This window comes from Triplophysa rosa, linkage group LG10 (assembly GCF_024868665.1).
Source record: "Triplophysa rosa linkage group LG10, Trosa_1v2, whole genome shotgun sequence".
NCBI classification, from domain to species: domain Eukaryota; kingdom Metazoa; phylum Chordata; class Actinopteri; order Cypriniformes; family Nemacheilidae; genus Triplophysa; species Triplophysa rosa.
The window spans coordinates 19,083,174-19,110,840 of record NC_079899.1 but is presented as its reverse complement, the minus strand read 5'-3'; the positions used below and the strand labels follow the sequence as shown (position 1 = coordinate 19,110,840).

The following is a 27,667-nucleotide window of genomic DNA, read 5'->3' as shown; positions in this document are numbered from 1 at the left end:
ACTGAATTAATTGTGTGTGTTTGAAAATAGTGACAATAACAATATAGTAACTATGGTATATTAGGGAAAACTTTGTAGCCTACTTTGACAAATTTTTGTCATAAAGTCCTGCCTCACATAAACACCACATCAACCAGGCTGTTTTCATTCACTTCAGTAAACATTACTGTTATCATTATGACAAATGAACAACACAATCTGTCAATCACAATAATAATATAATTTATTTTATCTGAGAGGTTTAACAGCAACACAGGTCAAACACATTTATGCACACAAAACAAGACATGGGAATGTTTAATCATTCTAATATTACAGCACAGATTCATTTGAAAGCACATATGCTATTTCTAGGAAAGGGAAATAAGGGCTGTCAGTGATAACCACACACTATATGATCATTCATCACCTACAATTACCTGTCTGTCAACACAGATTGATGTTTGGTGTCCAGCCTTTCATTTGAGTGTGTTTCGTACATTAAAATAAATAAAAACAATAATGTCAAAGGATGGCTAGTAAATTATTAGTTTAGAGGTAAATCAAGTTTTATCAAATACACTGGAATGATTGTAAGGATGGTTTGGTATAGTGCCGAATAAAGGAAATGGGAACACACCACTGTACAAGTGGCCCTGAGCCCTGAATATTTCCCTAAATGTTTTGAACATCCTCTTTAGACTGGGGATAGTGAACTGGCAGAAAATTAATTTCTGCATCTCAGAAACAAAACAGTTAACAAAGACAAAAACAAACATAAAATACAGCAATCACAATGGTAGACATTCTACACATAAAGCACACATAACCATGTATAACGCAACAAAAGGACTCATGAAAAATCCATAACACGTGGGTTTCATAACACATTGAAACCATTATTTGTATGTGTGCTTCACAAATGTGTCATAACTCAGAGCTATGTCCCAATAATCTAAATACCATTGTAATCTGTTTCATGGTTACACAGGGGTCAGAGATGAGGTGTTTTGGGGGAAAAGAGGTCATGTGACTTTGGCCAGGGCCTCCTGAAGTTCGTAGAGGTCTTAGGAGGTGCCGTGGCGTGCAGCAGACTCTCTGGGATAAAACTCGGCTAGCGTACTCTGAGGAATTCTCTTCAGCATTTCTTTAGGGAAGATTCGGAGTAGCTGCCAACCAATATCCAGTGTCTCAAACACAGTTCTGTTGTCATAGGGACCTAGAGAAATGGACACAAACAATTCAGATTCTATTCATCCTGTTTTGTTTTACAATCAATTATACCTATATATTATTTATACTATATATTTATCCACTAAATCACCACTTTTGCTCAGTCCAGTAATGTGTTAAGCTTGCAAGCACACATTATAAAACACATCAAAAAGAATAACTTGGAAAAAGTGAACTTGTGCAGAAAACACATAGCACAACAGAATGCAATGTTCTCAAAAAATTGTAATTGGCTACACTGTAATAAAAGAAATACCATATCGAAACTGACACATAATACGTGGCATATTTTTGTTAAACAACAGAAAAGTGCTTCACACGAAGGAATGATTGTATTGTTCCACAAAGCCAATAGGAAGACAAGTGAATGCGTCTTTTGTTCTCCGTAAATAGATGCAATAACCGAGACCGTAGGAGTCCGACAAGTGTCGGTGGAACTTAGACAATGTCCCTTTTCTACCAATAATAGTAATGACACGCTGATTGTGCGAGCACACAAAAGCAGTTGAGTGATTTGCACCCAAAAATAGAGCTGCAATCTATATGAAACATGTACATGTCTTTTTTGTGAAGTGAAGTGGAGGGTTTGACAGAGACGGAGGTTCCTTGCACCTTGCGCCTCACTGAAGAGCTGTAGCATTGAGCAGGACGTTCATTGAGGTTTGTGGCAGAGAAATACGGTCTAGTGGCTTCAAATAAAAACAGCTTAACAACGCATATACACGCACGCACGCACGCAGTCAGCAGTCTCAAGCCCATTGCACATTGAGTCTGAAATTTGCGTCCGAAATTTCCGCACGTTAAAAAATAAATACGACCTCACGTTGTGTCAATCACATTTACACACTGCCTCCGATATTTTCGTCTGTCATAAAAAAATTCGGACCGGGTTCGATTTTCTGCGTTTTCGCATCCGTATCAAGTATTTTGAGTGGCCTTTTTAAACAATTCAGAGACACCGTACAAACGAGAGCCAAATACGAAAAAACGCATACGAAAATTTAGGACTGTATGTGCAAAGACCTTAATTGTGGAATTAGGGAAGGTTGGTTGTGTAGTTCGGCGAGAGAAAAATTCTAAATAATTTCTGCAGTCTTACGTTGTCAAATGTGGAAAACAGAATTATTTTTGACCTGATGACAATATAAGGCATGAAGGTGGGAGGGGTTTAATTTGTACCTTGAGCAATGAAGTTTTTCTCAAACTTCTGCAGGAACTCCAGGTACAGCAGATCATCAGAGGTCAACGCTTCCTCACCCACCACAGCCTTCATGGCCTGAACATCTTTACCAATGGCATAACAAGCATACTGAAAAAAAGAAATGGAGACAAACGGTAAATGTCAACATCATTAACCGGCATGGCCGGAGTAGACAATAAGCACAGCACAATGCATTTACCAGCTGGTTAGAGACATCTGCGTGATCTTTGCGAGTCATGCCCTCGCCGATAGCAGATTTCATCAAACGAGAGAGAGACGGAAGCACGTTGATGGGTGGATAGATCTTGATGACAAACAACATCAAAACAGACAAAGTTATAAGAAAACCAGATTGCGGTAACCTTAAATCAGAATTTCTAAAACACCGCTTTACAATGTTTGTATATAAAGATTATGAGGCACATTGTAATGGATTGTTTGATCTAACATGTTTGATACTTTTCTTATTGCTAGTTTCATCTTAGAGTTTTAGTCATCAATAATAACCTCGAATTTCTTCTTTAAATGTTCTGACTCAACTGCATGTTTGCAGACAGCGACAGTATATCTCATGTTTGCCACACTTCTCACCTGTCTGTTATGCAGTTGTCTATCTACATACACCTGTCCCTCTGTGATGTATCCCGTAAGATCGGGAATCGGGTGAGTGATATCTGGATTGACAAGAAAAGAGAGACATTAGCAGGTTCTAGCATCTTTGTTTATCATTCACTTTAAGCTGTAAAGCTATGTGCTAAGGTGTGCTTATTGCTAAAAAAAACATTGTTTTCAAAAAGCTCCAGACTATTTCAGTTGCTGTCTTTTTGAAACATTAAGTGACTATTAATTTGGAGCTGTCAGTGAGTGAAATAAAAAGAACATAAAATTGAAGTTTCCCAGTGCTGCTATTATGGGGAACGCCCATTCATAGATACACACGGGCCCTTCACAAGGATGTTTCTATAGTAACCAAAGTCATCCAGAGTGCTGGGCACAGTCGCTGTGTCCGACCAGAACACAAAATAAAGATGTGAACGTTTGATCTCTATACTGTCCACAATGATTTTGACTCTGTCAGACCTGTACCGCTAAAAAACTGTAAAGAAAAGTGTGAGTAGGAAGGGGTGAGAGAAAGAGCGCAAGAATGCGTCTGTATACCATCATTAGGCATGGTCAGAATGGGTATCTGGGTAATTGATCCATTTCTGCCCTCCACTCTTCCAGCTCTTTCGTAGATTGTAGCAAGATCAGTGTACATGTACCCTGGGAAACCACGACGACCCGGCACCTCTTCACGGGCAGCAGACACCTATGACACACAAATCAACAATTCTCTGCTCAATGCATATGTGTAAGAGAGAAAAATATGAAGTGTCAATTCATTTTAATGAGGACATTTAGAAAGGGTTATTATGTGATATATAGTTCAATGTGATTCGGGTTTTTTTAATGTCATTTGTCCTTTTTTAAATGACTATTTTGAGTTCTTATCTAATTTCGTTATTTAGTATGTAGTAGTATAGGATAGGTTAGTGTAGCTTGTAGATTTCTTATTTTATTTTTTATATTATTGCAGTGTCACCCATTTCAGATTTATCAGCCTGTACATATCATATACAGAAAACACACTGTGGTTGGTTGTAAGATTTTTCATACTGTCTATTTGGTTTGTTCTTTTTGGCAGGATTTTGGTATGCACGGACAGATAGACTTGGGAAAATAAATGATCAAATTAGACCACCCACAATCACACATCTAAAAAAATCATATAGTGGTATATAGTTTTTTGCAAACTTTTTATTTTGAAAAAGAAATCTTATTTTTACAGTTCCATCAGCTTCCATCTCAATTCTGTTTTAATTAACAGTTTTAACCTTGCCACATTCTTAAAATGTTAATTGCTGCTTTATTTACATAATTTTTAGATTATCATGTCATTCATATGCTCACTTCATTAAAAGTTTTCATTAATAAACTAATTCTAAAATCAAATCTAGTTAAAACAGAATAATTCAAGATGAATAATGGATACAGAACGAAAAGAAAATGCCAGGTAAACTGTCAGCATGAGGGTGACAGACATCTTTAAGAAATAAAGAAAATCATTAGAAACTGATTTGACAGGAAACTTCACTACCAGTTGTGAACGGCAATCTCTGACTGCCATCATGATCAGTGACAATCGACATTAAGCTTTCATCTACACGCTGATGTACTTTACACAGATCTTCTCCCAAGGTTAAACAAAGCAGGCAAAGAATTCGTTTTTGGCCTCACCTCTACAAGGCTAAATGGGAGAAGTTAAATGTTAACGATCCTGGCGCTCTGTGGAAGTGGTGGAAGCCAAAAGTAGATGGAACTGAATGTATCCCAAGGTTACATCTATACAAAGGCAGGAGGGAACGGTCCTATAACACGCACGGAAAATATTATGCGCATTATGTGCTTGACACGTTGGTTTACACATCTAATATGAAAAAAAAGATAATCAGAGGATCGGAAAAACAATGCCAGAAAAAAGCTCTCGCACACTGAGTATCTTAGAATAATTCAAAGCATCCTGTAAATATGACAAATACACAATAATATTTTTTCATCTCATGCGTGCTAAAGTTTTGCACGTGTATGGTGAAAACAAAACAAGTAACATGACAATGTCTTAGTTTATGCACACGGAGGTGTCGACTTGTTGTTTTTAATACGGGCAAATGTTGCATACGCTTTGACAGATGGTGGTGAAATCTGTTCATTATGATTAGACACAGTAGCTCTTTAACATAAGCCGCACAGGAAACATGATATTAACCGTAACACCGTCCATTGCTCCAATACTGTTCCAAATGTCAAGTGGGGGTTACTGAGCTTTTGTTATAAGAGATTGCGCTCTTTTATTGCTGTTGACGCCGTTTTCTGTTTGATCACAGCCAAACAGCTGAAACACGATATGAGGGAAATGACCCGTACGCACGCGTTCAACTACTTCTGCCGAGCTGAAAGACACACAGAAACAGTGTTACAAATACGGTAAATAATGACGTTTTTTGTTTATCTAGCCTGAAAAGTGCACGGATCATGCTTGGAAAAATTGGAAAAGGATCTGGAATAAAACAGAGAAATTTAGGATTATTTACATCGCAAGGTCAATTATGTTTAAGCAGTTGTGAAATTCAATTACTACAAACGTTGGCGAGGCATGGAACAGGGCACTGGAAAAATCTCCACAAAGCAGAGAATGTGTTTTACATTTGCTTGCCCTTGTAACTAATAGAAAAACCTACTCTGCTCTTGAATGCTTTTCATAGCTGTAAATTGTCAACAGGAACTGTTTATATGAGGGTGCAAGTACAAGTGCATTATTGCGTCTGTAAAGGAGACCTTCGACCAAGTTCGTTGCAATGGCTGAATTCCCCAGCATAAGGAAAAAAGTCCTACATACTCAAAATGAAATATTGGTCAAACCGAGAACCATTGACTGCGGCCATTCAAGCTTTGACCGTCTAACTCAACTATAAAGGAAATGCTGAAATTGCTTCATCACAAACCATTTATATCGGATTAGTTGTTTCTTGTCACTATATTCCACAGGGACGTTATAGCTTATTTGGTTGGTATTCATCAAGTAACACTTTTCAACAACAAAGTAAGTCTTTATATGTAAGATGGGAACGTTTAAAAGCAGAGATTTTTTTTAAAGTACAAATTCCAACCTAAAACAGTTTTTTAATAAAACTGTAACTGCACCGGTGAGCCAGTGAATTCATATGAAATGGAAAATACATGTAGCAGTTTTGAAAAAAAAGTAATATATACAGCCGTGGGAAAAAATAAAAGACCATTCCAAATTTTCATTTAATCAGCATTTCTAGATGTATTGTGGCCATTCCAGTCCAGTGTCTGTTGAATATCAACAAAATCAAACCTCAGGAGTGACAAAGTCACCCAACAGCAATGTGAAAGACTGACAAGACACATGAAAACTGTGATAAAAGTGGAGGTTATCACATAAAAAAACATTTTTGAACTTTGCCTTAATACATGTACAGATATCACTGTTGTTTTGCATAAAAGTCAATCTGAACTTGTTTTCTTTGCAGTATTTGAGGTCTGAAAAATACAGAGCACATTTTCTGTTATTTTGTCCTGTTTCTCAGGTTTTTATTTTCTGCAAATAAATGCAAATAGAAACAATATTTTCATTTGAAATTTGGGAAATAATATATATATATATATATATAAAATAACCATTTTACCCAAACACATACCTATAAATAGTAAATTCAGAAAAACGGAAAATGGTCTTTGAAATGGTCTCTTGATTCTTTCCGCGGCTGTAGAATAATAAATAATCAACTTTATTTTTTAAGATTGATATAATTATTTTCCGAGGTTTGAAAGTCTTATGATGTTTATTTTGGTGGAAACAACTTCATTGACAACACATTCTCCTTACCTCTCTCAAAGCCTCTGCATAGGAGCTCATATCGGTGAGGATGACCAGCACGTGTTTCTCACACTGATAGGCCAGATACTCCGCTGTGGTCAGAGCCAGACGCGGGGTGATGATGCGTTCAATGCTATGTAGGAATTTTTTTAATGTTGTCAAGAAATGACATACAAAATCCAGCAAATAGAAACAATTATACAAATCTCAATTAACTAATCAGGTAGTAAGTAGATGTCAAGATAAATTCTCACGTAGGATCGTTGGCCAGGTTCAAAAATAAGCACACGTTGTCCATAGATCCATTCTCCTCAAAGTCTGACTTGAAGAAACGAGCGGTTTCCATATTAACCTGTCATGACAAAAATGAAAATCATGCCAGTAATAAACCAAGAGTAAGATCGCAACTTCTCCTTCACAATGAGCAAAAATGTAAATTACCCTAAGAAATGGGCGCCAAGTAAGTGTTTTCAGCTACTGAATTCAAAATGACCTATTGAAATCCACTTCCTGCTAAAGATAATTCCTTGTCTCTTTATAAAAGGTTTAGCATTTTAACCACCTTTCGCAAAAAATCAAGATATAGAGTTACAGGTAGTCAATAGTGAATGCATTAGCCATGTGTCCGGACTAGAGCCCGACGGCCACGGGACACAAGGCTGGCTCGGTGACATTTCAAGCACAAGTTAATGGAAGCCCTTTCCATCTGAATACACAGGTGAACCTGACACCTGACGCAGATAATACCTGTCTGAGAGGACAGGCTGCAGCCACTCAGGTGACAATAACAAAGATTTGGAGAGGAAGAATACCAAGTGAGGGCACAAGGTTAAGGTGGTGTTGAAGAGTAGGATTAAGCAACCTACGAGGACCAACAGTTACTCAGTAACACAAAACGTCAAAATAAACCTAATCTTTTTTAGCTAACTAAGGGGTCTTTGAGAAATTTAAACCTGTCCAGATGTCACGTCTGTGAACGCATACCTGAACACTGTGGTACAATTAAACGCACAACCACATACCCCCATAGCAGCAAAGACGATAGCAAAGTTATCCGAACTGTAATCCATCACGTCTTTGGATTTCTGCACCAAACCAGCCTGACGACAGATCTGAGCAGCAATCTGACAGAAAAAGAGTGAAGAATTAAACATGTTAGAGCTGTATAAGATCAAGAACAGTTAAGACATTAACATTTTATTTGTAAAGTGTATGAGGGACTGAGAAGGAAAAATGTGTCAGTCTGTGAAATCCAGGCTCAAGTCTCAAAATCTAATTTTCAGAATCCAAGTTTGAGTTTATCCCTTTGTTTCACTATGATTTAAAATTTTGACATAGCCTTACTCAGTCAATATTGAATATATAAAGGTTATATTTTCACAGAATGTTTTTTACATTATGTTGAGTGATTTTATGTAGAAAACAGTAAATCACAAATTGTCACAAATGCTTGATGCGTTTTGTTAATTAAAGGGGTCATATGGCAGAAGTACATGTTTTTCTGTGTCTTTGGTGTGTTATAAGATGCCCATGCATGTATTAGACAAGTAAAATTGCACAAAAGAAAGTGAGGGAACAAAAGATGCATTCTATCTAAAAGCGAATGCTCAACCAGACTTGCCTGAAACGCCTCATGTAACCACACCCCAACAAATCTACGTAACTTCGTAACATGATTTGACTAAGACCGCCCAAATCTACACGTAGTTAAGGTGGGCGTAATTGTAAATCTCATTGTATCGCCTGTCAGTACAATTGCTTTGGAACCTGATGTTCCAAATATGGTAAAAGGCGTTACATTTCCGTGAAATGCTTGCAGTATTTGACCAATCACTACGCACTGGTGAACCGGCCAATCATAGCACACCTTTTCAGAGCGATGAGCTTTGTAAAAAATCAGCGAGTTTCAGAGAGGCGGGGCAAAGAGGAGAAACAAACATGCACGGTATGTGGAAAATACAAAGTTTTTTAAAATTTAAATTGTGTATACACATTGCGTTACATCTAAAACAAACAATAATATTCGTTTTAGCCGTGCAACATGACTCCTTTAACACATTATATGGTTGAAATGAACCCCACGTTTTTGCCAGAAGTCCGTTTATATCATTTACGGTATACATGTATGTGTCTGAGTGCATATTTTTGTGTGCATTTGCAACAAAGAGATTAAGACTATAAGCATGAGGAATTTCACGCTGATCACTTAATGTAATGGTCCTGGACGTCTAATCCGGTCTAACCCCTGACTGAACTTTGACCCTGAACACCTGTTTCTCTGAGAGGATAAAGCCGGCTGTGACCTCCACGACTCTTGCTTAATGAAACGAGAACCTTTTTATATCACTTAGAACAGCTTCATTAGCCAGACACTGAAAGCCACTTCACACCATTTCAGATGTTGGTTAATAATTTGCATGCCTCAGCTTTATTTTCTCATCACAACAAAAATACTACTATTTTAAATGTAATACTACTCAAAATCAAAGTTTTGCCGCTGGACAAAGCATGTGAGTTTTTAATGAGGTGCTAGTTTGTGATTGGTTCTCTCGAACTAAACACCTCAGCGTAGTCCTGTATTGTTTTACACAGTTTACAGGTATTTTGCTTCGACTCTGCACATCTAATCCAGGGTTAAAACATTGCTTTATTCAAGTTATAAGTTAACCCATGGTTTTAAAAAGATGTGTATTTAGGGCTGTTAATGGGAATGTGCTGGCTCAGAGGACAACTCTGTCTTCAGTGTTAAAATGTCAGGGTTGAGTGAACCAGTCAATGCCGCTCAATTCCTTTCACACATCCTCATAATCGTCCTGATGATCTGTATTTCTGCCCGGAAAAATAGAAACTACACAAATTTGTTAGAACGGAGAGACATCTTAGGTGTATATGAATGAAATGTATGAAAATGAATTTATCTTGGTTGTGGAAAAATATGACCTTTTTCGGCAATAGCAAGGGAAAATTTTCAAGGATAGTTCACCCCAAAATGAAAATTCTGCCATCATTTAATCACCTTTATTTAATTTCAAACCTGTAAGGCTTTCTTTTTTCTGCAGAACACAAAAGAAGATAATTTGAAGAACGTTGATCCATTGGTCCCCATTGACTTGCATTGGTTTTGTGTCGATACAATGGAAGTGAATGGGGAACAACGGTTTTTGTTTACCAACATTCTTCAAAATATCTTCTTTTGCAGAAGAAAGCTATACAGGTTTGAAAATGCTGAGAGCGTGAGTAAATGATGACAGAAGTTTTGTTTTGGGTAAACTTATCAGTTTAACATACCTGCAATTACGTCTAAAGAAATACGAGTAAAACTCTGCCCCATTTGATTCATTATAGTCAATCTCATTTCTGCATGTTCCTATCATTTGTTTATATCATGTGCATTCATCATACAGTATGTATAAAAAGCCTTCAAAGTACAGCTAAAGCCAGCCGAACAAAACGTGTGGCTGAATCAGTACTAGAGATGATTTAATGAATGAGAACACAAGAATGATTCATATTCTGCAGACTTGTATAGAAGTGACATGACTCTAGAACCCTTTAGTTTTCAGAGCACATGTATGTATCTGAATGTTTAAAGCACTTGAGACACCCTTTGACAGCACCATTATTGATAGTGAAACGATGGCTCCAATGTTCATAAATGAAATGACCTTGATCCTAGAATCACTCTGAATAAATCTACAAACCCAACTAGCTTTGCACGGTGAGTCACTTTGAAAGCCAAACGCATAAACGTACATGCAATAAAGCACTAGTCTTAAACCAATTAATCGTGACTTCCGTCTTTTTCAAGTTTTAGAAACCAGTCGACACCTCAAAATCATCATTCTAGAATCATAAAACTCGTCATAAAACCAAACAAAACAATGTCAACCTATAGCATGTTTTATTGATCAGCGCTAAGTGGTTGTCTGAAGCTCTCGAAATCATCCCGGTTCCTCCTGCATTTACACAAGTGGAGACCGTGATGATGCAAACCCTGACCCACCTCGCCGTTTCCACAGAAACACCGCAGGGTGAAATCACTTAAGCAAAATTAGCGTTAATCACACAGGCTTGTCTCAGTACCAGCCGTAATACAGCGAAAGCCACAATAAGGTGCTGAATGTGATCACAACACTTCAAATGAGAGAATTTAAATAAATCCCTCCAGGTTTAATTAATAGAATGAAAAACACACTGGCAGCCAGCGTGGTCTGGATTGCAGCTTCTGTTCCAGAATCACGCTCTGAATGAAGACGGACACATTCCTGCGGCACATTTCAAAAGTTACATCACAAATCTGGCTAGGTGAATGTGAAAACAAGGTGAATGTTTTAGCGAGAAATTCACGTTCATTAAATCTGTGTGCACTTTTATTCAAAGATTGAGAGTTCGAGCCAAAGTCATGCCTAAACAGAGAAAAATGAACACTAGCGACAGACCAAACATCAGTCGGGTATATTAACTGGCAAATATTTGAGAGAATGTCAATGCTGTGAATGCTGCTCCCAGAACTTGCTTGATTTTACACTAGGGGTGTCCTCGACTAAGGATTTACATAGTCGATTCAGAATTGTCAAGTCTTGCTATAGTCGACTGATATTTGAATCACACTCGTGAGTGTGTGCGTGTGCGCGAGAGTGCATGTAGGGATGACACCATGTGGTTGAGGGTACAGCACAACGTGCAGCGCAACATTGATGCACCAAAAAAATCGTCTGCTACGCCACTGCCCATATAACCAAAATGGCATGATCCCCATTGCATAACACCTCTGCAAAGATTCGACTGTGAGATACGTAGTCGAATCAGGCTCCTCCTATCGAAGCATCGAATCTTCGACTATTCGGGGTCACCCCTATTTTACACTGAATATCGTTTTTTTTTTTAATTGTTTGAATTAATACGTACTTCATTATGGGGTAATCCAGCGGCGCTAAAAATAGGGATCTTCTGTCCACGGGCGATGCTGTTCATGCCGTCGATGGCAGAGATGCCAGTCTGGATCATCTCCTCGGGGTAGATACGACACTGAGGGTTGATGGGTTGACCTAAGAGGGGTCAGAGGTGTACAGTGATCTCCCTTGAGCAGGAAAATGAGTTTAGTTGTTAGAATCTGTTGGATAAAACCTGCATTCACAAAGTGGGAAAACCGGGTGAAACAAATTAAGATTTTCTTTGGGCTAAACTAACCACTCGAGGCGAACGATAAAGGCTTGCATTTTAGAAAATGTTTTCTCGCTCGAAACATAAGCATAAACACTGTTTGGAGTATCGTGACCTTGAGGCCTGATCATTCTTTCATTAAGACTCCTCTTATCCATTCGGCTCATTCAGATGCTGCCCTGAATCGCCATTGTATACTTTGATAGCTTAAAAGATCACCTTTGCCATTTCAGCTTAGCAGAGATCAGGGTCACAAGGTCAGAAAATGGCTTAAAAGGACACTTTTTTTCATTAAGTCTTGAAAAAATATTGAAATGAAGTCGAACGAGATTTCAGCCGCTCTTTAAAATTCAGCTACGCTGTAGATGAACACTAGACTCCGTGCAAAGAGAAAAAAACAAAACAAATTTAAGATAGCTGGTGGTAAATGAATTGGAAAGGATTTGCTGTTAAATTCAATGTTTGATCCCAAATCCTGTATAATCAACCCAACACCTAGAGAGTTAATGAGATCACAGTATTACTCGAGTACCAGTGTGCCCTTCAAGAAGACTTATTTTCCCAGAAGAGCCCTGTTCCTGCAAATAACGGTTACAGTGCAAATGTTATATAAAGCTTAAAAAAATAGATGTTTCTATTACCCATTATGTCCAAGTAGTCCTCAGCCAGCACAACAGGTCCCCTGTCAATGGGTTTACCTGACCCGTTAAAGACACGTCCTAATGTGAAATAAAAGGTTTGTTAGTACACCTGCAAATAATAGCAGAACTAATATTTTGACTGACCTAAACAAAGAAGAGATATTTTCTTATTTTAAGTTTTTAAATATAAAAAAAATTGTTCACCCAAGTATGAAAATTTCCTCATGCCATCACAGATGTACACAACTTTTTTCTGTAATTACTCACAAATAATTGTATATTAAAATGTTGTCATATCATACAGTAAGCATGCTTCATCACAAAGCATGTCACAAGAACCAATGAGATATGACATTTTCGATGTGAAGCCATATTTGAACTTCTCATGCTGATCGCTGTGTTACCATGGATACACAACATATCCATCGGTAACTGAAGAAAAACTCAGTCATCCCCATCTGAGAGTGAATTATGCAAGAATTTTTATATTTGGGTGAAGTATAATCATGTTCAACTCTTTTGTTAAAAAGGACAGAATTCGTTGCATCCACTGAAGCACACAAGATGCTCTTTGGAACATTCTGCAAAAACATGGATTGTCAGATTTTGCATAAATTTATGGACTGTACCCCAGCTTAAGAGCTTGCTGTCATAAAACCCAAACATAGATGTGACAAATTCTAAGTAATGTTTGGCTTGAGATTTTTGTTTTGAGATTTTCAAGAGTTGAACATTTCTGACTCCACTGTAACTCTGCATGTTTGCTTACCGAGCATATCCTCAGAGACGGGTGTGCGCAAGATGTCACCGGTGAACTCGCACGCGGTCTTCTTAGCATCAATACCTGAGGTGCCTTCAAATACCTGATGGGCACAAAAATACACTTGAGCAATTGCATGCAAATGTCAATCTTAAAGGGAAACTCTGCAAAAAAGTAAAAATTCTGCCATGAATTACTCACCCTCAAGTCGTTAATGAAGCGTTATGTTTTTATTATCATTATATTAGAATGAACTATTTCTATCTACTAGGGATGTAACGATTCACTCAGCTCACGATGCGATGCGAGTCACGATTCTGATCTCACGATGCGATTTATTCACGATTTACTCACGATTTATTTTTACAAAATGAGTTGAAACAAATTAGAAATGAACAACTTCCCTTGCATTATTTCTTAAATGCTTCACGTTTCTTTGTATAATAAAATTATGTTTTATTTCAAATAACAAAACTAAACTGCAATTTTATAACAAATTAATAATAGAAAAAGTCTCTTTAATATAAACAAACTAATACTGTCTGAGCTTTTCTTGGATTTTAAGAAATATCAGCATGTCCACGTTTAGATTTGCAGTGAAAATAGCGGCCCCTGCTGTTCATAAAATGTATTGCGATTCAGTTCACACCTCAACCGATTTGAATCGTCACTCATTATAACCGATTTTCAACCGGCTCACGGTGAATCGTTACATCTCTACTATCTACTAACACTGCGGGACCCCTTACATGGAATTCACCATGTTGTTTCTACAGTATCCCTAAACGGACAAACTTCTCTAAAGAACGCGTTAAATACGTTATCTCCTTCGGCAAAGAAGCGGCAAAGAAGCGAAAACATCTAATGCACATTGAGTCCGAAATTTGCTTCCGAAATTTCCGCACGTTAAAAAATAAATACGACCTCACGTTGTGTCAATCACATTTACACAGTGCCTCTGATATTTTCGTCCGTCATAAAAAAATTCGGACCGAGTTCGATTTTCTGTGTTTTAGCATCCATAGCAAGCATTTTGAGTGGCCTTTTATAACAATTCAGAGACACCGTACAAACGAGAGCCAAATACGAAAAAACGAATACAAAAATTTCTGACTGTATGTGCAAAGACCTTAAGTCCTGTGTCAGCCACCAAAGTGTTTCAAAAGAGAGGGGTGAGGGGTGGAATGAGCCGTTGGTTGCAATTCGCAAACTAGTCCGCTAGATACCGCTAAATTTCATACACTCAACCTTTAAAGTAAAAAACGTTTTTTTCTGATGGCTGGACTCTATCATCAGGGGTTTAGTAAAACATAAACAGATGGTTCAGTATTGGTAGTAAGAATTTATATTTTAAGTTTTGACTGAAAATGTCACATCCAAATCACTGGAATTGCTACACTTTATTAAATGTGTTTGAATTAAGACATAATGACTTCTAAAGGATTTACAGAGTCATTATTGGCGCTTTTCCACTGCATGGTACCGTCAGGTTTAGTACGACTCGGCTCGGTACAGCTCACTTCACTTCGGCTGAGTTTGCTTTTCCACTACAGTTTAGTACCGCTTCAAAGTGGGTGGGATTATAAATTTATCGTCATAGTTGGTCTTAATCTCTATTTTACAGTCACAAAGCATATATATGCCAATATTACGTATTAAAATGCATATTCTTGTGTTGCAAATCCAATGACGCTTGTAATGATTCTCTTGTCACATTTTGGTATCGGTACAGTATGCTTGGAACCTCAACCGAGGTGGTACTAAAAAAAGTATCAGGTACTAGGTACTGTACCCAGTGGAAAACCCCCCAAAAGTGAGATGTACCGCACCGTACCATGCAGTACTATGCAGTGGATAGAGATTGTCTGTCAGTATAGTTGTATACCTGGACAACAGCTTTGGTGCCGATGACCTCCAGCACCTGACCGCTCCTCTTGGTCCCATCAGGTAGAGTCAAGTGCACAATCTCTGCATAACGTGGAAACTGGAGGAGGATGAAAAAGACAAGGATGAACTGTCTGCTTTTAACAAGAACCATATGAAACATAACAGAACAATTAACACTTGAAAATGTGTTTATAAGCTTAAATATGAAGAAAAAAACATTTATGTGTAGAATACAACCCATCATTGCAACATATGGAAAAATACTCTTATTTTGTCTTAGTGTAAAACCTCAGTATGAAATTTGGGATTACAAGTTACAAACTGAAACACAGAAATAACAAGGAAATAAGGATGTCTTACTTTGACATTGTCCAAGATAACCAGTGGCCCATTTACACCAGACACAGTAGAGTAGGCTGAAAATAACAAGAAAAACACAAGATGTCAAACTTCCCAACAAACTGAATCTTTCTGCAAAGGAAGCTATAAGCTCAGAATTAATACTAAATTTGACATTCAATTTTCAACATTAGCATGAGCACCTGAGACTTCCATGAATAGTAAACATGCCATTACAAAACAAACATATGGAAAATGTTTATTGATTCTAGGTCGCTGCATATCAGCTTGACAGACACACGCACACGCACGCACGCACGCACGCACGCGCACACACACACACACACACACACACACACACACACACGCGCACACGCACACGCACACGCACACGCACGCGCATACATTTACTGCAAGCGCTAGCTGTGACCAATAAAGTGCATGAAATTGTCACAAAAGCCCACAATCACATGGAAATGAAGACCCTTTCTCTTGACACCTGTGCATCTAATTGTACACAGTGACCTTTCCGGAGTATTCTAAATGGCCGTCATAAATTTCCATGTCCAAATGTCACAGCTAGAAGACCACAATGGTTAACACATTCAAGATGCTTTTTTGGCAGATGTCACGACGGGAGAAGACTTCTTCACTTCTCTTGCATGAGGGTCAATTACTCTGCTACTATTGTAATTTATGATGGTCTGATATATGAACAATTATATTTATTTACATTGTAGAACAATGTTTTGGTGAGGCAGATGGGTTATTTTCTGGCATAAGCAGGATATAATGAATTTTGTAATTTTGACTGGGGTGCATGTGACTACTGAATCATTCAAAGCATGTCAGTCTTAAATCCAGGAATTTCAACCTATTACTCAGATTAGAACACCCTAAATATACTCGATGGACTTCCGCAAAGAACCTATAACTGGTGAGTAGTTTTAGTTTAATACAAATTTTTAGTTTAAAAAAAATGTATATGCAAATAAATATGAATATAAATTAATATTATATAAATTCATTAAATAATTTTTTTAAGTTAACTTCGGGCCAAGCACGTGTGGTAGATGAATCAGTCAATAAAAACACAAAATCAGCTCACAAATGAGCCGTGAAGCACATGAAATATTGAGCTGTGCTCATATGGTAAATGCAGACTTAGGTCCAACTTAAAGAAGTTCACAACTTTTTCTAAAGAAATCTGAAATGTAGACCATTTCATAATTAGCTCACTAACTGACTATCTAAAATGTTTACCATATAACAGTTTAACAATACCTATTCAGTTTCAGAACACAAATGTTTTTCATGAACACTAAGATATTGTATACACGCACACGCACAGACAGAGTGTGTTTTTGGTCCAGGCAGGTGCATGCTCATGGTGGGCCATCATTAGGAACCGAGGGTGTGGTCTCATACTTTTCTTTTTACTTTGCATGGGAAAACATTAGCCGTCCTGTCACAGGAGACAATTTGTTTTGTGTCCTTTTAAAGAGAGAGCGAGCGAAAGAGAGATCACGCCTCAGTGTGTCGGTTTTGTGTGCACCGACAGATTGTGGTCTGATATCAAAGGCAGTAGGAAATGAGAATGGACCCAGCCCAGCAGCCCAGACACTATGCCACTAATTAGACTTCAGAAGGCAGAATCATTTGTCAATACGCTATTGCTGTTTCCCACACACACACGCACACGCACACACACACGCACGCACGCACGCACGCACGCACGCACGCGCACACACACACACACACACACACACACACACACACACACACGCACACGTATACACACACCTGCACATCAGGACTTTCTGAAAAGGAAGTGTAAAAAACAAAAAAGTAGTCTATTCATTTAGTTTTTTGCCTTTTACAGATATAAAAAAAGTATTATGTACTCTTTTTAATTCTTGAGGTTTTTATTTGAAATAACAAAAGGAAGAAGTGTGATACAATAATTATGCGTTAAAAATTCCAGGAGGCCCGCAGCTCTCATGAATTCCTTTATGAATATTGTGTGGAAAAACTGATTCAAATGTCTTGTGACTGTCTATTATAGTATCACACTAACTACACAACAGAAAAGTCATCGTATTCCCCCTCCGGCTGCCCTGCGCGTCTGTAAGGGAACAGAGATAAATGAGTCTCGCATTAAATTAGATTAATTTTTAAAGACCAGCCTCAGTCTGAGTTACTGCAGTATGTGCCACCAAATCGATGCTACAGAAATATAGAAGAAACAATTACGATTTTTATAGGGAAAATAAAAGTTCAGTATTTCATTCATAAAACAACCCTACGGAAATGAAATACGCTTTGGTTAAATATTACGCAACATTAGTGTTTGGCAAAAAATATGACATGAAAATTTTATTTACTAATTTAAGCTAGTATTTTTAACAGTGTATTTTAATATTAGCCGTGCTTTTTTGTTGCGTTTTTAAAAAAGCAGACAAAAAGACTCCTCCTTGAATGTTAAACCATTACATTATATTTCTAATAAAAAATTAAGAAACCTTACAAAAAAGATACTAGCAGAGGAGGTGAAAGAATTCAGCCTTAGCAACCATTTTCATGCCGCTCCGTAACACGTCTTCCCTAAATAAATGATTATCCTCATAATTGCCGTTATTACACCAAAAGAAAAACAGTAGTCAAATCACCCTAACAATGAATATTCCCTTTCTCAAAACACACAAAAACAGACGCTCTAGGCAAATTCGCAAACACACTAAAAGGCACGCTTTCGGCAAATTCCATCATTTTTCAAGACATTACGGCTCTTCCGTTCCTCTGTCCCTTTCGCCTCAGCCAGACAAATTGCAGTATGTGCCTCACAGGGAGGTGCTTATAAAATGGATTTAATAGCTACACTTACCCTACAAATTGCCCATATGTTTCAAAGGAGATACATATGTCTATTTACTGAGAGGTGATCATAATTACGAGGCTGGAAAATTGCGGCCATATAATTGTACATCAACCCCTTAAAAGTCTCTTGAACGAAACGCAAACTGCTAATGGAAAACAGTGAGGAGCTGAAATCTTTACTCAAACAAAGCTCATGACATGTTCCGATATTGTGCACAACATTAGACGAACGCTAAATGAAAGCATGCAAACGCTAATCTGTTCAGCCGAAGCAGGACGACGAGAAGGCCTGGCAGCATTTTTCACTTAAATGTAAATGTTTGACTGTATCGAAACACGGGGAAAAAATAAGTTGCGCAAGTTTAAATGCATAAGAAAGAACAGCCTCAAGAAAAAAATAAATAGCTAATAAAAAGAAAAAACAGGGTGATGAAATAACCCGACAAACCATGAACCAATCACCTTCCAGCTCTGTGATGAAGATGGCGGCCCACTTCAACTCCACACACAGAGGACTCAATCCCTCATAAGAGGCCGTGTAAAATAAAGATTAAAAAATGTCTATACATTCGCATAGTGTGAAGTAGCAACATTTCCCATTAGGCTTGAAAAACTTTCCCCACCCCTCCAGGGACACTTGAGTTCGAGTGCACCGGTCCGAGGGCTAGGCATGCAACACTGGCGCGGGTCAACGCGAGGCCTGTGGAGCTGCCAGGCCCTATTGTGTGCCGAGATGTTAATTGGTTCTAATCCGACGGTAGAAGCTGTTTTGGTAGCCTGACCCTGCGCCCTGAAGGACATCTTGGTGTGAAATACTAAAGGGCCCATTCAAGTGGTGCTGAAAGAAGGCATGGAGCATTCCAACACATTTCCATCTCTGCCGTGAAAAAGAAGTGCTGACAGGGCGGGGCAACAGTTGCGGGTGGCTGTGGGACAGGCGTTTTCGGGCCGCTCAGTATCGTCGTGCTGCGGAGCTGAATTGACGATACAAAAGCGCAGGCAAAGGTGCCAGGCTCCTCTCATTCACATACATTCTCACCTCGTTTCTTTATTTTTTAACCATGCATCCGCACAGTGGTTTCCCATAGGACGGCATAAAAGACGGCGCTAATTGCCTCATGTTTGGGATCACATGGACACAAATGTAACTGTCATTACACAGACAAAAAAAGTCTCATACAATTCACCTACTAAACTAAGCCTGCAAGGCCTGCTTACTATTAGTCGATAATGTACGCACAAGGCATTGAATAACTTTGATGCTGTAACCGAAAGACTGATAAAACCAAAAGCAGGGGAATAATACACAATCAAGAGCAAGTAACCCTGTAAGGACAAGAAATTAAACCCCAGCTAGCTTTATCAAAAACAATCTATGCATGTTATAAAACGCAGACTAGAACCAATTGCTAGCATATTTCCCGCTAACCTTGAAACCTAAGAAAACCCACACAAACTAGTGCCTGAGAGAGAGGAAATCTGACGCTATTGGTCGCAGATTTCGTTGCTAATGCAGAGGGTGACAAAGGGCACTACATTTTAAAAAGCTATTTCAGGTGTATAAAGCCAGCAAATGCTCACTGGAAGAATGAACTGTACCACCTGCCAAAAAACAGTACGGACAATACAAGCCGTATACGTAAAATGACATAAAACGTACATTGCGCTGTGCCTTTGATTAAACACACATTAGCATATTCCAGTGAAAATAAAAACAATAATTACTGTTGCAATTTTGTGAAAATACATAATAGCAGTTTCATTTTAAATCTTTCTTTATATCTATTCAGAAACGCAGAAGTCCGGACAAGTGTGAAAATTGTAAATGAGATACAATAAAATGCATTTGAAAAAAGAAACGTTGGGGATCACAGGGGATCTGGATGGTATTCTATGGACTTCAATACTGATAGAGAGAATCCAATTATGGTACTAACAGTACAATGTGTTATGTACTCAAAGGGCAGTTGCTAGATTTAAAAATAGACTAGGCTTCAAAATTAATTTAGCAAAAATATATATTGTTAAAAGGGTTTGCATGACCTTGCTTGCAATTTCATGATCCTTGACCTTGAATAACTCAAAAGTGCTCGATAATTAGATATAAAGTGATAAAAACATTCATATGTATTGACAAAAAGTGGAAAATCTATTAAAAAACAGATATGTGAAATTATTATACCATTAATTATAAAACTGCATAACAATATTTAAAAATGCAAGGTTAAATATATGCATACACACTGAGGTCAGATAAATAATCCTCTTTTCAAGAACAATTTCAGTCCATCTGAAGCTATAATGTTTGCAATAACATTAGAGAAAAAACTAACTTGCTGTCAAAAACAACTAGAGTTAAAAAAAATCATGAAGCAAGTCCTGCATGCAACAGAAAGACGGTCTGATAAAGACAGAAGCGCACACACATGCGCAATTGTTCATCTGTCCTAACAAAGACCTCCACAGTGATGACACCCCGTCACCATCAAACAGGATTGCTTTTAACCCCGCAGGTAGAGGCTGAGGCTGTTGCGGAGTACTCGCCAAACGCATGCACTGATTGGGTCGCGTGTAATCAGACGACTGCGTGCGTGTATGGGGGGAATGGCGGGAAGAGCCGTAATCTGTGTGCGTTTCCTGGTGGGATGCAGACTGAAGGGGTGACAGCTAAACCGAGACAGCTGGTTAACCCCGCTGCCTCTCCAGGAGAGGTGGCAAAGTGGTGCGGTTACAATAGATCGAAACGGCCGTAATGTTACAGTTTTAGAGCGATTTACGGGGACAGGCGTGTTTTCACCCGTGGGCTGCCTAGCAACAGATCTTTAACAATAGTCCAAAGCGGGGCCCCCTTATGACAAGCGAAAATTTACGCTCTCTTAAAGTTTTTGATAAGGACGGTGGACTTAAGTAACTTTGACAAAATATGACCGGCTAGATATTATAACTTTATTGGCTAGATATTGTAACACTATTTTAAATATGAAAACTGCACAGATATACAATCCAAGTGCAGATTCTGTATAAGTAAACAATGGCTAATTTGTATGGATTCAAAATGTTATTTCTCTCTTATTAATTAAAATAGCTGTAGCTTCAACATGAAAACATTATATGATGCGCAATAAGGTAAATAAATAAAATAAAAGATATTGATGTTTTGTTAAAGCAACATTTAAAGAAGCTAAAAAAAACACACTATAATGAAGAAAGAATAAATAAAACCAAAAATTTGCATCGTATATACAGTAAAGGCCCTATTTGGTGTGTGTATAATAGACAAGGATTTCTATTCTTTTCAATCCAAGCAGTATATAATTTTATATACTTGGATACTATTTTTGAAAATTGACTTTCTTTGATACTCGTCTTTCATTTACTTTTCTTTGATGGCAAGATGAAGATGAACGCCCACCGAGGGCTTTCTCTTTCACTGTCACGACAATTGATTAATTACAGGCGGACAAAAGGATTAGCAACAGGAAACAGTAGATAAAATAAAGGAGGGCTGTGACATCTGAAAGATTTGTTTATAACCATGTCATTACGGCTAATTGTTTCTTCACAGAAATACCATTACCGTGCTGAATGTCTTTTCAGCACATTTAAACGTCTATTCAGCATTAAAACAAAGCGAAAAGACAGTCTGGGTTAATTGCTTTTGTTGCAAATGACATGATTAAGACAAAAAGGCCTCTGCTTTCACGGAAAAGATGAATACAATGTACGTTTACTTTTGTTTGTTTGCTTCCTCAGGCATCTCCGAAATTTGACTGGCCGCAAACATGCTAACAAACGACTTTAACACACCAGCCAATGGCAAAGTGTCTGGAATTTTTTTGGCCCGAATCGAAAATTAAGCGGACAAAACACCGCAACTGAATACAAAATATTTGTATTTCGTACATAGCTAACATTTTGGAATGAAACACTGACATACTTTCCTGTGCGCTTTGAATAAAGTCGATTATTGTTTATTTTACTTTTCAAAGTAATAATTAAAAGTTTCAAACACAAGGAACAAAGGTCTTTTCACACTGTTGTTCAGCCCTTTTTTTAGGACAAAGCAGGGCCAATCAGACCCGCGCTGACAATTTTGGCCTCTCGTCCATGATGGCGCATAAGGGGCTGAGGCCCTGCGGGGATTCATGGGTGCAGATCTGTGTGTTTGCCTTCCCATCAGTCTTCATTGCCTTCAATCACAGCCCACTATCAGCATGCACTCCGCCACTGATGAGGTGCAAAATGGTGCTGCTATCTGGCATGCCTACATTAGAAAGGCTTTTTTTGAATAGTATGCTGGGGGGGCGTTTCAGATCGGGGGTCTTTACGCATGCAGCTTCTTTCAAGCAGGCTTTTTAAAAGGGAAGGCTTCAATTCTTCCATTAAGTCATTTATTTTCTTCTTGGTTTGCTAAGAGGCTTTTAGCCTGTGCTTTCCTTTGACACTTTCTGGGAAAAAAGGAAAACACACTACCTTGCCTTCTCGGTGGGACAGTGTGTTTTCTGGTGTAAATGAATGAGATTTACAGTGAATAACGTCAATAATACACGTGAAGAGAAAAGCAGAGCGAAAGATGCGAGACGAGTGGTAATTTAAGCAAGGTTCTCCATTAAGGAGGTAAACAAAATTAACTACTCAAGTGCTGAAAACATCAGACGCAAGAGTCAAATGATGTTATGATAGAGATGCTGGTGGAACATTATGGCAGGGAGATGTAGTCAGCTGGTTGAATGCAGGATTTTTTTGAGGAAGTTCGAGGAATGAAAGATTGAAATATAGGCTTTTACATAAAAATTTAGACACACAAGAGGAAAAAATGTTGGATTATCATACTGTTACTGCCTCTTAGGCTTATGTTTGGATCATAGGACACTGACTTCCCCATAATTAAAATATGCACTTCCTCTACATTCTCATCAAGAATTTTTTGCCAACACTTGCAAACTTACTGTCATTGGGCCAGTAAGTGTACAACTTAAAACAGGAAAACACACAATTTTGCAATCAGCAGTTTCCTCACATGGTTTTAGACAATCCCCGCAAGGTACAAAACTCATCAGACAATTACAATAATATTTGACTATTATCAAATAAGGGCTCTAGAGTGCGACCAATTTGGTCGCACATGCGACCTTATTTCTCAATGGTGCGACTAAGAAAAATCTGAGGTCGCACCGGTGCGACCAGCCGTTCGAGGGAGAAAAAAAAGTCTCCGCGACTCTGAAAGTCTCCCTGTGATTCAACAACAGACACACATTAGGCCCATATCGTGGTCTAAACCAATCAGAGATAGTGAAGGGCGGACCCCCCCTCTGATTGGCCGTGGTCCAGATTTTCCTGTACGTGTGTGTACCAGAGGTCATGTTAACCGAAAATTCTCTGTCATTGACAGATTTTTTTTACCAGTGACGGAAAAACCTGAAGGCCGTCCGTCCGTCATTTTGACGGATTACAATGAGGACAATTTGTAACTCCTCGTTTCCCTTCATTAGAGAGTGATATGCTCGTGAAGGGACGTGCGTGTTTTCACCTGTCATTGTTACTGACTAGACATATGATGCGATCTGGGAAAACCCATCGGATGTCACGCTGGGACGCGGGAAAGACAGTTCACCTATCAAAGTAAACCACATAACATGAAGAATGAAGGAGTAGCAATGCACATTTCCCACCAGTCCTGTGTAAACTACGGCATGCAAAGTTTTTTAAACAATGTTTTCGTGAGATGACAGAGCTCCCCATCTGCAGCACCGGGAGTTATCCGATCGCAAAACATACAAGGGATGATCAAAAGTCCAGACACTATGCACATGATAAACAACGTAAAACTTGCTTCACTGCTTATTAATTGTTATACGTAATGTTTGCTAGTTTCCTTGTGTAGTGATAATGGCAGAGCTCTCGTTCTTTAAGTGTGCCCTGCACCATTTTCCTTACTTTTGTTTTATTCAAACGGTTTTGTACAGTATTTTTTATAGACTTCAACACTAGGAAATGTTTTTTTTATTAAATTGTTATTAGAGTAAGTCTTTTACCACTGTAAAGTGACTTTTACTTGTGATACTGGACTGTTGTGCTTTTATTTTCATCACTTAACTTTAAACCCGTTTTTCTCCAAATTCCGTTCCTGAAAATCATAGCGCTTCAGCCGACCTCAGCCATAACTTTTGTTACATACCCGAGGTTATGAGCAAAATAAAAACTGATTTGGAAAGGGCTTGAATATGGTATCATAAACTGTAATATATAAATTTGCACCATGTGTTGGGTTTTCCCAGATCGAATCACATATGTACATAAACATTAAAACATTAAATATATAGATGAATACACAGCAAAATTGCCAGTGTTAAAAATGTCAAATTAACACTCACAGTGTATATATAATCCACACTCTTTAAGTGTGGATTATATATACACTGTGAGTGTGTTCAATTGACACTTTTTAACACTGGCAATTTTGCTGTGTATAAACAACAACGGCTTTATTGGGCATTCAGTTGTATTAAAATACAACAAGTTCCGAGACGCAAGTACAGCGTGATGACATCACGAACATACTAATTACCACGTAAAGCTACCTTGCACCATAGTGACGGGTAATAATAGATTATGACAGATTTTTTACGAGCCTGTCAGTCAAAATGACGGACAATAAAAAAGTCTAGCGCAACCTCTGGTGTGTACGTGTGAAAATGTGTGTGCTGCAGTCAGACAGAGAGAGGGGAGGAGCCTATAGGCCCGTCAGTTAAACAGAGTGGATGTAGCCGCGGATGATGAGAGAAGATGAAAAGAACGATTGACAACTTTTTCGTGAATAATGGTAAGTTAAGGCCTGATCCGTCCGAAAATCATAAGCAATGCTCTGACACGGAGCCATCAACCTCCCAGGTTATGTCAAGCCCTGGTCCATTTATCTTGAGATGTTTTAAGTTTAAGTTTCAGTTCACTGAAGCACTTTAAGCACCAACACTTTTTCAGTAAGTTACCTTTCTTGTAGAATTGTGCTTCAAATAAAGAACTTTATGTTGACCAGATTGTTAGTTAATCATTTACAAGTCAATTTTGCCCATATGGACAGCGATTTAAAAAAAAAGTGAACTGGTAAAACTGCGGTGTTAAATGCGATGCGGTCGAAAATTTGGGTGCACCTAACTTTTGTGCTGGTGCACCTAAGAAAAAAAGTTAGCAGCACCAGTGCAAAAAGTTAGTCTAGAGCCATGCAAATGCAACAGGACATCGATTAGTATTTTATTTTACATGATGGTTAAAATTGTGGGGTATGCTGAAATACTACAATCTGTATAAATCTGTATAAATTTCTTTGTTCTGCTGAACACAAAGGAAGACATTTGGAAGAATGTCAGTAACCACATAGACCTCATCCCCCATTTACTGACATAGTAGGGAAAATAAATACTATGGGAGTCAATGGGGGATGAGATCTGTTTGGTTACTGACATTCCTCCAAATATCTTCCTTCGTGTTTAGCAGAACAAAGAAATGTATACAGGTTTGGAACAATCTGAGGGTGAGTAAATGGTGAGTAAATGAAAACAGTTTTCATTTTTGGGTGAACTATCCCTTTAAGGCACGATGGGATGCAATGATTTTTTAACAGATCATGAAGCCTGAAAGATCACAAAAGAGGGCCAAAGTCTCAAGCATAACATAATATATATCTACATATGCCAGGACATCTTGAGAAGACATTTTGAACAGCTGATAATATGTCAAGAACTAAGATATTATAAATTATAAGATATTTAACAAAGAAAGTCAAATGTGAGACAGATCATACTTTTCTGAAACTAAACTAAAACTGTATGGGAATTCTTGAATATGGGTCTGGTGACAGTTTCACATACCCCTGTAAAACTAAAGTCAGTAAGAGAAACAAACCCTTTCAGACCTTTGTAATGGTTATATATAAGAAAATAATTTCTACAGAGATGCAAGATACAATTACAATGTCCAAGTGGAAATTAATTTAAGAAAAAATATTGATTGACCATCTTGATCATTTAGAAACTATGTTTAAGTACATGTAAACTTAGCTGAATAGCTTTGTGCTTCAAGCACATTTGATACACATTATATACTGCATATATTTATTCAAAGTACTATCTCTCTGGTAAAAGAAGTCACATGATTTTGGTGTGGACACGACAGTTCCTCGTGTACATTATTCATCAGCTCAGTTGAGTGTCACGTGATCATGTCACATGAGAGGGATCATCACTCGATCTGTCACTCCCCTTGTATTAACCACTGAGGGTAAAAATCCCACAAAACAATTTCACTGCATCACTAAATGCAGACCTGCAATCTACGTTTAACGTGCATTTAGTTAACATCATCACGTGCAATACAGCTAAATAATGATGTTCAATGAACTCTTAAACACAGATACTTCAAGCATAGACAAAATTGATTTCGATGGCACTTTAAAATGCCCATGTCGCCTAGTCTATAACATTCGTTTGTTGTAGTTTTAAATGATCAGATATATAAACCAGCTTTACATAATCACATTTAGCTCTGCTTGGCTAGCTCGTTAGCATGTTTACACTCGCTAAGACCTTCAAAGGTACCAAAGACGTTTTCATTAAAAAAATAAAAATAAACAACACGTTTCACTGTGTTGTTTACCCTATGACATTTCAAGAAATTAGTACACAACATGCAAATTGAGTTTCTAGAAACAGCTCGGATACCGTTAACATAATACTGTAACGTTACGTTACCACAGTATCCCAAATCTGACATTTGATTTAAGCAACAGTAACGTTACATCAGCTCTCTAAAGACGTCATTTAACCTTTGGTCAAACAAAACACAGGGTTTAATGAGAAATGCATTGAATTAAATGACAGATGTGTCGCTGCTTTTAGCTGTATGAATGAAAGGTATCGTTAAATGACACTCACTCAGTCTGGGATGGGAAATGTAGTTTCTGACCACCGCTTGCGCGTGCTGCCGTGCCGCCGCTTCAGGGCCGTTGAGATCCACGGGCCGGTTAGCTAATAATGTGGCCATTGTTATAATTTTTGCTTTAAATTAATTCGAGTGTCTGTGTGTAAACAAATCAGCGATGAGAGCGGATGAACAGATGGAGTCATATGACACAGTGACCAGGAAGTAGT

The 27,667-nt window shown here is 38.1% G+C and overlaps 1 protein-coding gene across 1 annotated transcript; it reads right to left on the bottom strand.

The window, feature by feature from the left end:
* Positions 1-199: 199 nt before the first annotated feature.
* atp6v1ba (ATPase, H+ transporting, lysosomal, V1 subunit B, member a) lies at positions 200-27,667 on the bottom strand. Its single transcript, XM_057344392.1, has 14 exons — positions 27,452-27,667; positions 15,666-15,721; positions 15,304-15,402; positions 13,428-13,521; positions 12,659-12,736; positions 11,763-11,902; positions 7,877-7,978; positions 7,109-7,206; positions 6,864-6,987; positions 3,572-3,722; positions 3,005-3,087; positions 2,613-2,717; positions 2,392-2,521; positions 200-1,198 (listed from the first exon to the last, which is right to left on the bottom strand). The coding sequence occupies exons 1-14, from the start codon at positions 27,558-27,560 to the stop codon at positions 1,047-1,049; spliced, it is 1,521 nt and encodes a 506-aa protein (XP_057200375.1). The 5' UTR covers positions 27,561-27,667; the 3' UTR covers positions 200-1,046.

Excerpts from the sequence above, each read along its gene's own strand:
- atp6v1ba (XM_057344392.1), bottom strand. The coding sequence starts at position 27,560 with ATGGCCACATTATTAGCTAACCGGCCCGTGGATCTCAACGGCCCTGAA. Across the intron at positions 7,207-7,876 it reads TCGTCTTTGCTGCTATGGGG|GTTAATATGGAAACCGCTCG; the intron begins GTATGTGGTTGT and ends TTGTCATGACAG. Across the intron at positions 6,988-7,108 it reads AACCTGGCCAACGATCCTAC|CATTGAACGCATCATCACCC; the intron begins GTGAGAATTTAT and ends ATTCCTACATAG.